Source organism: Microcaecilia unicolor, chromosome 9, assembly GCF_901765095.1.
Source record: "Microcaecilia unicolor chromosome 9, aMicUni1.1, whole genome shotgun sequence".
Lineage (NCBI taxonomy): Eukaryota > Metazoa > Chordata > Amphibia > Gymnophiona > Siphonopidae > Microcaecilia > Microcaecilia unicolor.
This window is the reverse complement of record NC_044039.1, coordinates 143,413,224-143,425,354: the sequence shown is the minus strand read 5'-3', so window position 1 is coordinate 143,425,354 and position 12,131 is coordinate 143,413,224. Positions and strand designations below refer to the sequence as shown.

The 12,131-nt window shown below is 41.8% G+C and overlaps 1 protein-coding gene across 1 annotated transcript in view; it reads left to right on the top strand.

Annotated features, from left to right (window-relative positions):
* The window catches only part of SPTBN5 (spectrin beta, non-erythrocytic 5), a 300,302-nt gene that overhangs the window by 254,982 nt on the left and 33,189 nt on the right, over positions 1-12,131 (top strand). The window contains exons 60-63 of the mRNA XM_030213698.1: positions 668-862; positions 3,962-4,117; positions 4,458-4,675; positions 7,904-8,093. Of these exons, the coding sequence (XP_030069558.1) occupies positions 668-862; positions 3,962-4,117; positions 4,458-4,675; positions 7,904-8,093 (759 nt within the window). The remainder of the gene's footprint in view (positions 1-667; positions 863-3,961; positions 4,118-4,457; positions 4,676-7,903; positions 8,094-12,131) is intronic.

Genomic DNA, 12,131 nt, shown 5'->3' with positions numbered 1-12,131 from the left:
CACATCTCTTACTGGGTCTTTTCCACCTCATATAATTGCCCCTAGAGGTCTTTCAAAGTGTCCTCGTCTCAGTTTTTGTTTCAAGTTCCTCCACTCTCTATCCCATTTCAATCATTTCTCCTAGCACAGTCTGTATCTCACTTTTCAATGAGGACGGATCACTCTTGATTTCCAGATACCATCGTCGCATGTCCTTCCGTAATGGGAGTGAGTCTCCACTGCACTTTCTGCACTGCTTTCCAACTGTTCATGTGTCACAACAGTGCAACCCCAGCGGCCATTTTATTGCTCTACATTGGAGCCTTACTGGCACCCTTGAATGCAATGCCAAGTGCACAGTGGCTCTTTTTTTCACCATCTGCAGCACAAGGTTCTCCAATCAGCTGTGCTTTGCCTGGAGGCAGAATTTATCCATGATGTCACCAATGGTAAAAGAGGGCTTCTTGGGATATCTGGAGCTAAGGCATTAAGCAGCGGTGTGGGCAGGTGATGTCATTGGAAGTCTCCAGCTTTACTTTTATTTTAATTGTCTGTAAATTACTTTGTTGTCCTGTTCACGAAATAAGCGTAAGCATATTGGTATAATCCTTGCATAGTGTTCATAAGTTGGTAAACCAGTGGTCATTTCACCATTCCATTCAATGACCATGGGACTTCTGCTCTGTAGGTGCTAGCAAAGAAATTTGAAGACTTTGTAAATGAAATCAAGACTCTTGGATACACCAAAATGCTTGGGATAAATGAGGGAGCATCCAGCTTGATGAAAGAATCCCCCTGTCATCTGAAAGAGATCCAGAAGCAGGTTGATGAGGTCAACACCATGTGGGATTCACTAAGCCAAGCCATCCAATGCAGAGGAGAGGTAAAAAAAAACTGCCCTTACTTTCCACCAGACTGTACGCATTTGTTTTGTCATATTCTAACTCTGTAGGACTATCCTATTTGTATTGCATAGTAACATAATAGGTGATGGCAGATAAAATCCTGATTGGTCTACGCAGTCTGCCCGTGTACCAAATTCAGTTTAACAAAGAAATAGAGAAAATAAAGGCAGATAAAGACCATATGGCCTATCAGGTCTTCCCACCCATACCTCCTTTTATTTATTTATTAAACTTTGAATAACAAAGAAGTCACCATTGCCCACTCCACAATACAGAACCTACAGAGCATAACTTCACAAACTGAGAGTCCATAACTGAAGATTATACAGAATCTAGTGAACAAAAAACATATAACAGAGCCCAAACTGTCCGCAATTTAGGAACAACGTTGTTTGACAGCAGCAACTTTTTCATACTTTCACACAAGACAGACCCCCAACCATTCAAAGATAATGCAGAACTGGCTTTCCACTCATACAAGACGTGTGCTATATGGCTAAACCCATAATCACATCAAACAGCATAGCTATGTTCTTTCATAACAAATGGGAAAGAGTTGCTGACCTCAAAATAATAATGTTATAACTAAGTTCAACCTGGATGCGAAGACATCTTGAACCCTTTTCTAAACTAAACCCCAGTAGTCTTGTAAATTACTGCATCCATATAACATATGATAAAACCTACAGGACCAACATAAACTAGACTATTTACTCGTCAACCTAGAAACCTTATAAGGGTTCCACAGTGCCTTGTGCGCTACATAAAAAAGAGAAACTGAGTTACTGAAACAGATGAAGTAGGCCTACAAACTCTACCTCTCAAAAAACTTTCCATACCGCTTCATCAATACTGTCCTCCAAATCATACTCCATCCATACCATCTACTAGCCCTTGCTCTCCCATAGAGATCCTATGTACCTGTCTCAAGCTTTCTTGAATACATATACAGTCTTTATATCTACCACCTCCATCAGGAGGCCATTTCATGCACCCATCAACTTTTCTGTGAAGAAGGTGTTTATTTAAATTACTCTTGATTTGTCCCCTTTCATCTTCATCCTATGTCCTATCTTTCCTGAACTTCCTTTCAGTTGAAAGAGACTCGCTTCCTGTGCATTTATACGTGGAGGTATTTAAATGTCTCTGTTATATCTTCCCTGTCCCTTCTTTCTTCCAAAGTATACATACTGTGTATACTAAATATAAACCAAACTTTTGGGGCCAAAAAAAGGCCCAAAACTGGAGATCTCAGTTTATATTCAAGTCTCCCTACTGTTACTGGCATATTTTTCTCTCCCGTCCCCCACAGTTACTGGCTTTAACTTACAGCTCCTTCCTCCTTTGACTGACATTCACAAAAGCTATGTGCTGTGCTGGTGCAGGGCCTTGAGTATCTGTGCATGCTCAAGGCCTGTCGGCTCCCGCCCTCAAGAGTTTCTATGATACAAATTCATGCATAGCATCTCATTAATCTCATGTGCAACTTTCTTAAATTAATCCCTTTATTCTCTTACTCCTGTTACTCTATCTATATGTTCCATCTTTGCTTACACCCTATGCTGTCTATTAAAATGTTTTATTACTTACTGTGTTGATGTTGTATGTAGTATACTATGCTGTGCTTTTTATTGTTATTTCAATATTTTTACTGCTTATGTTTGACTTATTCTTGCTGTACACCGCCTTGAGTGAACTCCTTGAAAGAGGCGGTAAATAAATCCTAATAAATAGATTAATTAATACACACTTTTGCAAATACTGGCACATAAAAAAGACTTTGAACAATGATTTTCATTTATGTTTAAATCCTCACAACATATGGAAACAATATTGCAAACAATCTTCAGGCAAACCAGAGGAACTCAGCAGCATTTACTTGCTTACTCCCCCCACCCCTCACTCACAACCTGCCCTCCCCTTTCCTTCCTGTCCTCCCACACCCCCTCCCCAATCCTGTGCCATGGAAAGCACCAAAAAGTCCCTGAATGTTACATATAAATATTAAGTCCTTCATAAGTTAAGTAATCGACTACGAGCTCGTGGTGGTAAATGATTTTCATTCTTTAAAATACCTATACCTCACTTTAGGCAAATATGTTTTTTGTAAATCTAGGACTGGATCTTGTGTTGCAGCAGCAAAATCTTAAAGGAGCTGGTGGCCCCAGTTCAGAGCCCCCCAGCAGGGGGCCTTGAATCCCTGGTAGGCCCATAGCACCAGACTACCCTTCCTCAGACCCAGTCTGGGGCTCAGTAATTAATAGAATTATGCCTTCCTAGTACAAACTCCACTCCTTAAGAAGTAGCTTCTAGGTCCGGGTAGGAGGAGGTCTCCCTCTTCTTCGTCCCTCCCTCTCCAAGCTCCAACTCACCCCACTTTGATCAAATCCAGCAGGGGACAGGGGCAGCGCCCTTAAGCTGCTGTTGCTGTGCTGCTGCCATTTAAAAAAAAACGGGAAGGTTGTTATGACTAGGAATGCTTGAGAAATTTCTGGCAAATTTTAGCTATGGGATTTAATTGAGCCAAGATCTATTTTGCATCCCATAGCTAATTTTTGCAAAACTGTAAACTAAGCTGCTACATTTTTCACAGCTTAGCACATCAGCCTCACGGTGATACATTTGGATAATTCTTTTGAGGCTGATTGAGGACTGAAAAGTGCAGCACTGAAACTAGCTTAAATGTAAATACCCAAGTACAAATGTAATTTAGCATTGTGAAGGACTTGAAAATGAGCTGAATTACTACTTACTTTTCTTTATAATATTTTGACACTTTTATTGGGATCCAAGGGTTTTGTTTTCAGGTTCTACCTTGGTGACTCAGATTGTTCCATAAATATTGATATTTTATGGTCATTCTCTTAAAACTTTTACCTGTCTCCTGCCTTTGTGGCGCTCTTTCTTGTTTTCTTTTTGTGTAATTAAAGAATAATCTTTCATTGATCTGAATGCTCTAATTTACTGTCCTTCTGCACTGGTACCATGGATTCTCCTGTTTCAGAACTGGTACTATGAATTCTCTTATTACTAAGCAGAACTGATGCTGTGAATTCTCTTCTTTTACTGTCCTTCAGAACCTGGCAGTAGCCCATCAGGTTCACAAGTTTGACCATAATGTTGACAATCTGAAAAGCTGGATGCAGGAGAAGGAGGTCGTGGTGGATACAGATGATTGCACGTACGACCTCCTTGGGGTACAAACCCTCCTGAGCCAACATGAGAGACTAGAGGTAAGTACTGGACTGTATTTTTTCAGCATATTTCTTCCTGTGCATCACCTCCTGTTGCATTTCATTGGCATGCGATTAGAATGACCAAACAGCTCCATGTCAGAAGGACTAGGCCAGGTTTAAGTTCTGCTCTATTTAAAAGCCTTATACAAATCATCTTATATGACAGAGCTATTTATCTTTAATTTCTGAATAAACTGTAAATTGCTTTGGCAATGGGAAAAATGCTAATAAATAGATATACCATAACATTTTATTTTTTGAAGTCATATGGCATAGCTTTGGAGTCTTGGGATAGAAATGCTTGTCATATGTCTTCTTCCACCACATTTTCTTCCAGAGGGACCTTGCAGCCATCAGGAAGGAAGTGGAACAGATTTCAAAGGATGCACAGTATCTAAACCAGCTCTACCCGCCAGCCCAAAAGAATATAGCAGAGAGGCTGCAGGAAGTGGAGGAAGCCTGGGCAAATCTGCACAGGAAGACTCAGGAGAGAAAGGAAAGACTGAGCCAAGCAGAACAGGTCCAAATCTTCCTCAACGCCTGCAGAGAATTGATGTAGGTACAAATCAATACTACTTTATTCTTCACTCTGGGACCCTTTTACAAAGCACCTAAGGTCCTATGCGTGTCCGGCATATGCCAAATCAGCATTACCGCCCAGCTATTATGTGCCCTGGGCGGTAATTCTGAATTTGGTGCACGTCGAAAACACACAGTAGAAAATATTTTCTATGTTCTATTGCATGGCGCTTACCCTGTGGTAAACAGCAATGTACACGCACTGCACGCCTACCGCCCAGGTAGTGTGTGAGACCTTACCACTAAGTCAACAGGTGGTAGTAAGGTCTTAGGCCGAAAATGGACGCATGCTGGTTTTTGTTTTGATGCATGTCCATTTTCCAGCCCCACAATACGGCAAAATCTGGCCTGGTGCATGCCCAAAAGACGCGGTCACACTGCTTAGTAAAAGGGCCCCTCTGTGTCTTTGTTGAAAAATACCAGAGGTTTGAAAAGTGGTTCTCAACCCAGTCCTTGGGACATAGCCATCTGGTCTGGTTTTCAGTATTTCTTCAATTAATCTATTGCATGAATATTCATAGTGAACATCCCCAAAACACAACTGGCTGGGTGTATCTGTGTCCCAAAGACTAGACTCTACTATTCTGAGGTTAAATTCCCAAAGGTGTTCAGAGTCAATGAACGACTCCTTAGGAAACTCCAGGCTCCGCTCATTCTGCCTCGCCTCACCCTATGCTTGGAACAACCTTCCTGAGCCCTTATGCCAAGCCCCCTCCCTGCCCGTCTTCAAGTCTTTGCTTAAAGCCCACCTCTTCAATGCTGCGTTCGGCACCTAACCCTTACCGTTCAGTGAATCCAGACTGCCCCAATTTGACTGCCCCTATCGGACCGACCGTTCACTTGTCTATTAGATTGTAAGCTCTTTGAGCAGGGACTGTCTCTCTTTGTTAAATTGTACAGCGCTGCGTAACCCTAGTAGCGCTCTAGAAATGTTAAGTAGTAGTAGTAGTAGTAGAAACTAGAATGTCATGGGATAGGAGGTAGTGTCCTATTATGAATTAAGAACTGACAATACCTCAGACTTTATCACCTTTATCAAAAGAGAGTGAAAACAGTTCCTTCTTCATTGAGGCCTTCATTTATCAATTGATTGGGATTTATTAACCACTTTTATGAAGAGATTCATCCAAGGCAATGTACAGCTTGATATAGCTTTATATAACTTCCAATTTTGCTAACAGTATAAGAATAGTGAAAAGACCAAATATAAACATGAATACAATCAATGAGGTAAATCTGCAGATGGCAAATTGAATCCTACAAATAGCACAATATCAGAAATGTAAACATTTAGCAGCACTATAAAACAACGACGTACGACCACCTAAACTTCCGGAAATCACTGAAAACCAACCTGTTTAAAAAGGCATACCCTACCGATCCAACTTAAATGCCTAATCTCTGCAACACAACCAAACTAAAGCACGTAATGGAGATAACACTACTCTTCCGTTCTCCGATTCCCTAATGTGGCTGTGCCACATGAACTTGATCTTACCACAACATCACCCTTTATTTGTTCACACCAGAGCCTGCAAAGGCCTCTCCGGTACTATGTAAGCCACATTGAGCCTACAAATAGGTGGGAAAATGTGGGATACAAATGTAACAAATAAATAAATAAACAAAAATATAACTGTAAATGGTACCATAATAGGAAGCACAGAAGAACATTCATATAACAAAGATATGATACTCACAATGTCACCACAATACAAATAAAACCCCTTAATAAGCATGCATTATCTGTTAGACTTTGATTGAAATTTTTTGTAATGATTTCTTTTATTCTTGCTAGATCTCCCTTCTCGTTCCTGAACAGGCAGCAGTACCGGCAGATTTAGTAAACATGAATACACTGACTTCTGTCTCAGCTTCTCTAATGCAAGCTGCTCATTCACTTTCACTTACAAGTTTGCTTTTAGAACTGCTTATGTTAAAGGAACTTCAAGAAGTTGCCAGGCTCTGTGCAGATCAGATCTGAGTACATGTAATGACAGCACATGCTATTCATGTCAATGTATTGCTCTGGTGGGGTCAGTTAGTAGGCTCAGAGGTATACAGGATAGGCATAAATAACCAACTCGGCCAGGAGGTTTCAACCATGCCCTGGAGTACCCCTTAGTTAGTCTGGTTTTCAGCATATCCACAACAAAGGAGTGGAAGAATAGCCTTAATGGTGGGCACAGTGGACTGAGAACCTGAAGAAATGGGTTTGACTCCAACTGCGGCTCCTTGTGAACCTGGGCAAGTTACTTAACCCTCTGTTGCCCTAGGAACAAAAAACTTAGATTGTGAAACTACTAGAGAAAGAGGAACCAATATTCAGACCACGGGAGTTAGCCAGCACTAAACCCAGATAGTCAATGCCAGGCCGTTTCCAGTGACCAACATTGAATATCCAGTTTATTTTTGACTGGTTAGAAGATAACTGGCTATGTTGGTATTCAGACTTAGCTGGTTCTCATCTAACCAGCCAAAGATATCCCATATATTTGCGCGTCCAAATGTAGCCGCTAGAGTGGAGCTGAAAATCAGCGGATAGCCGGTTATGTCAGCTGATATAACTGGCTACCTGCTAGCTGCTAACCAGTGATATTCAGCGGGAGGTAGCCAGCTATCCCCTGATGATTATCGCCAGAGAGCCGGTTATGGGGCACTTAACTGGCCAGGTGCTGATCGTGGCAGGTTAAATGCTTTGAATATTGGGGGAGAAAAGTACCTGCATATAAACCACTTTGACTATACCACAAAAACGCAGCGTATCAAGAAACAAATAAATAAATATATATGCGCAAAGTAGACTTACATTCAATGGAGACCATGCATGTAAATCTATCTCATTAATGTTCATTGTCAATATCATGAAAATTAGATAAGCCAGATGGTAGATACGGCCAATTTCAATTTTCTAAGTTTCAGAAATTTCTGGTTTTCACATACACAGAAGGTAATTTTATAAGAGGGTTATCTTTGTATGAAGGACCTATTGGCACCTATTTTTAGCTTATTTTACGACAATATGCAGCCTTTTCTTAGTTATGCCAGCCAGGATCCTGCAGAACCAGCAAATAAAAGGCAGAAGCTGAGAAGGGGGGGGGGGGGGGGGGGGGGGGAGAGGAAAGTGGAGAGAAGAGAGTGCAGAAATACTCCCTTCTCTTTCCTGTACTGAAATGTTTGTCATGACTTTATGGTTCTTGACAGGATCTGGGCTAAACAGATGCATGCCCTAGTGATGTCTGAGGAGCTGGCAAGTGACATTGGTGGGGCAGAACTGCTGCTCAAACGCCATGAGGAATACAAGCGTGAAATCGATAAACAGTGGCTGAATTATGAAGGCATGCAGAAAGCAGGGAAGAGCCTGGTGGAGAATGGACATTTCATGTCTGAGCAGGTACAGTGATCAAGAGTAGTAATGAACTGGCATTGAGGTCCAAGATTGACTTAGATGCATTCATCAGTTCAGCTAAATAGCAGAGATCAATGTTTTAATTTAATTTTGGCATTTATAGTCTGGACTGACTTTTAAACCTGCTGAAGTGCGATATCTATTAAGTCCAAACTTATAAAAGCACTTAGCTTAACATCTGAAACAGCTGCCAGGTGTATCCTTTGTATCACCTGATGCCCGTGGTCCTATGAATTGCATATCTTGAGCTGGCGGTAGACATTTTCAAGGTTGATTAGGAACCCTAATTGTCAAAGGGTGGATATGGCAAGTAATAGAAATTCTATTTTCGTTGAGGAATTTCCAGAGATTAGAGTGCAATCCATGTGGGGGATGACAAAGAGACTTTGTCTTCTGAGATATGTCATCACTGGGGCAAGACACTTTGTGAAGACCCTGTGCACTGAAGATAAGTCAAAGAGTAACACTCTGTACTTATATTGTTTTTCTTTGAAGGTGAAACAGAGAAATTTACAGTGATGTGGATGGATTGGGTTGTGGTTGTATACATCTTTTAAATCCAGTGACAGTAGCCGGTCATTTTTGTGAAGCAATATTAAGATAGTAACTAGAGAGTGCATTTTGAACTTCTTTTTTGTTGAGGAGGTGGATTAGATCTCTTAGGTCTAGCATGGAGATTTATTGGATATGAGGGGATAGGATCCATGCCTTAGGCTTACCCTAGAAATCCCCCTTCCATTGTCTGCACTTGAATGAGCGAGAATAAGAGATTGGGGTTCTTATTCCAGTTGGGCAAGATATGGGAAGGGATGTATGGAGACCACCTTGAGGGGGGGTGCTTAATGGTAGATGTAAAAGATTGAGCTTATAACTGTGAGTCATGATCCATAACACCCAAAGGTTTATTTATTCTTATTCGTATTTGTTACATTTATATCCCACATTTTCCCACCTATTTGTAGGCTCAATGTGGCTTACATAGTACCAGAGAGGCGTTACAGACTCCGGTGTAAACAAATACAAAGTGATGTTGTGGTAAGATAAAGTTCATGTGGCACAGCCACACTAGGGAATCGTACAACGAAAGAGTTGTGTTATGTCCATTACGTTCTTTAGTTTTGTGTTGCAAAGATCAGGCATTTATGTAAACAGGTTAGCTTTTAGTGTTTTCTGGAAGTTTAGGTGGTTGTTCATAGTTTTCAAGGCTTTTGGTAATGCATTCCACAGTTGCTGTGATAGCTTGCTAAGCTTCCTGAAACTGCTGAATTTGCCCCCCTCTCCCCCGGGAAATTGTCAAAAGCTTGGAACAGTTTTCATTGATGGAGGTGGAAGGGATAGCTTATTTCCTTTCCCTCTGCCTTTGTCTTGAGGTGTAAAGCTGCATTGATTGTCTCTGTAGAGGCTGGTAACATTTTCAGGTATAGAAACTGAAGGTGGGGGGGCTGGTATTTTCACCATTAATTGGAGAGTTGTGTCAAGTGAGTCAAGATGTTGTGATCCACTGGCTGAGTGGAGAGTTCTTGCACTGTTGAGCAGTTGTCCTTCATGATGGATACAGTGCCCTTCACTTTTTCTGCAGAGGTTGACACCTTGGTACAGAGCATCTGTAAGACAATTGTGTAAGTCTTCTCACAGTTCCAGAGCACACACACACACTGTTCTTTCAGCCCTGCTTGTCATGGCTGCTGTTCTAGAAACATTATCATAAGCATCATTTGTGGACCATATCAACTGATATTGACACTCTTAAAGGTCTGCCAAGAGGGATCATAAATTCACAGCTAGATCACTGAGTAGAGCTAATACAGCCTCTAAGGCATGATATAAAAGGTCAAGGCAATCATGTAACATCTGTAGCTGGTGAGAGGTGATGTGTAGACTTAACATAGAGTTTGATAGACTGTCTTACCTATCATAGCTAGGGTTTTAGAGTTCTTGCCCAGTGGGACATGAAAGAACTATTTAGAAGGTTATGTCTTCTTAAGAGCTACCTCTGCAATGATGGAGGGATGGGAAAGCTACGAGAGGTTGTCCTGGTGCTGCCTGCACCTTATAATTTAGGTATAACCTTTTAGACACTGCTGAAATGGTGAGAGGTGTTTGTCAGTTCTTCAATTGTACTTTATGGAGCATCTCTTGGACTGAAAGTGTAAGAGACCATGCATATTGAATGTAGTGTGGCATTAAATCCTCAATGTTCTAGGGAACTGCCGGAGAGACCAAGGCAAGTGCTTTTGAGAGCTTCTATAAGAATTTTGGACAGAAGAACTTGTCACATCAGTTTGGTCAGGAAGTTGAGCCCCTTCATCATAAATGTCTAATTCTCCTGGTTTGAGGGGACTAGATAGGTCAAAATGTGCGATTAGGTTTTCAGAGCATCTCTTGGGGATTCCTACCCAATTTGAGGAGGAGCTGCTGACTATTGATAATTTTCCACCTCTGCCATGGGAAGATAGGGATGTAAAAGTTGCTTTGAAACAGGTGGTGTAAGTGGAATTTGTTGAGGTACTGTGGCAGCCTACAGTAATGCTGAGGTTTGGAGTATGAAACTGTGTGTAAGTTCCAATATCACTGTGGTATTAGTCTGTGAAGGTAGGGAGGAGGCAGGCAGGCAGGCAATTGTTGTTTATTTAGGACTGGCATGGCCTGCAAGGGTGTCTCATGAGGCGAAGGGTGCTTAGCAGGTGGTAAATAAGTGCCCTTGGTATCCCTGCAGGATGTTTGAGGGTTTGGGCAGCAGTAGAAGAATCTTTCTTTTAAGAGTCATGGTTGATATAATAGGTAATGTATTTTAAAGAGAATGTGTCGATTTGTATTATTTTTTTCTTATGATCTGTGAAGACTCTCTCCCCATTTCTTAGAGGGGAGTAACCAGGAGAGGCCCTGTGACAGACATTATCAGCTGCAGTGGAATGATTTGCAAGTCATGGTGTTGGGGGAAAGGAGATGCAGCTATCTCCATTACCGGCTGTGGACTCATTTCCTGCTGCTGGGCATTGACAGTGAGAACCACAGTAGATGTAAAAAGCCAGCCAGATCTGCATCCTATCAGATACTCCCATGGATACCCATTTCAGGTCCCTGAGGTGGAGAGCTATCAGGTTCTGTTTCTTGCCCTCATGCCCTGTAGGTGTTTGAAGTCAGCCAGTTGGAGGTTTTGCTTCCATCGTCATTAATTTTTTCCCCCTTCTCAACTCTGTGGAGAGCAGCCAGCAGAGTCATGCAACTTGAAAAGATTGATTAGAGGCAGCACACACCCATGCTCAGAAGGGTCCATGTGGGCTATCCTGAGCTTTAAGGAAAGCAACATGAACTGGTAAGAGGCAAAATAGGGTGACCTCACCCAAGCTGTGGCTCCTATCCATGCAGAATAGGCTGTAAATACCCATTGAACTTACAAAGCAGGTATTTGCAAAGGAAGTGTACACAGGAGACAAGCATGGATGGGACATAAGCATGACACCTTCTTACACGGCTACCTTACAGAAGTACATAAGTACATAAGTAATACCACACTGGGAAAAGACCAAGGGTCCATCGAGCCCAGCATCCTGTCCACGACAGCGGCCAATCCAGGCCAAGGGCACCTGGTTCCAAACGTACAAACATTCTATACATGTTATTCCTGGAATTGTGAATTTTTCCCAAGTCCATTTAGTAGTGGTTTATGGACTTGTCCTTTAGGAAACCGTCTAACCCCTTTTTAAACTCTGCTAAGCTAACCGCCTACAGAATACAAGAAGTTATATTGCATTTCGTCATCCATGCTTATACCAGCTGTATTGCTAGTGTAAGTGTGGATGCCAAAATGTTACCAAAACTGGGTTATGCTACTATTCTAGAAAAGGACCTAGACGCAAAGATTCCATTCTAGACCAGGCTTTCTACAGTGTGCCCTCGGGGCACCTAAATGGAAGAGCCCACTTATAGAATTGCCCTCTAGTGTTCTTTCTATAGCCCAGAGATTAAGCCCATACAGTCCAATTACTTCCCTTCTTGGAGGAAGAAGACCTCTGATACAGC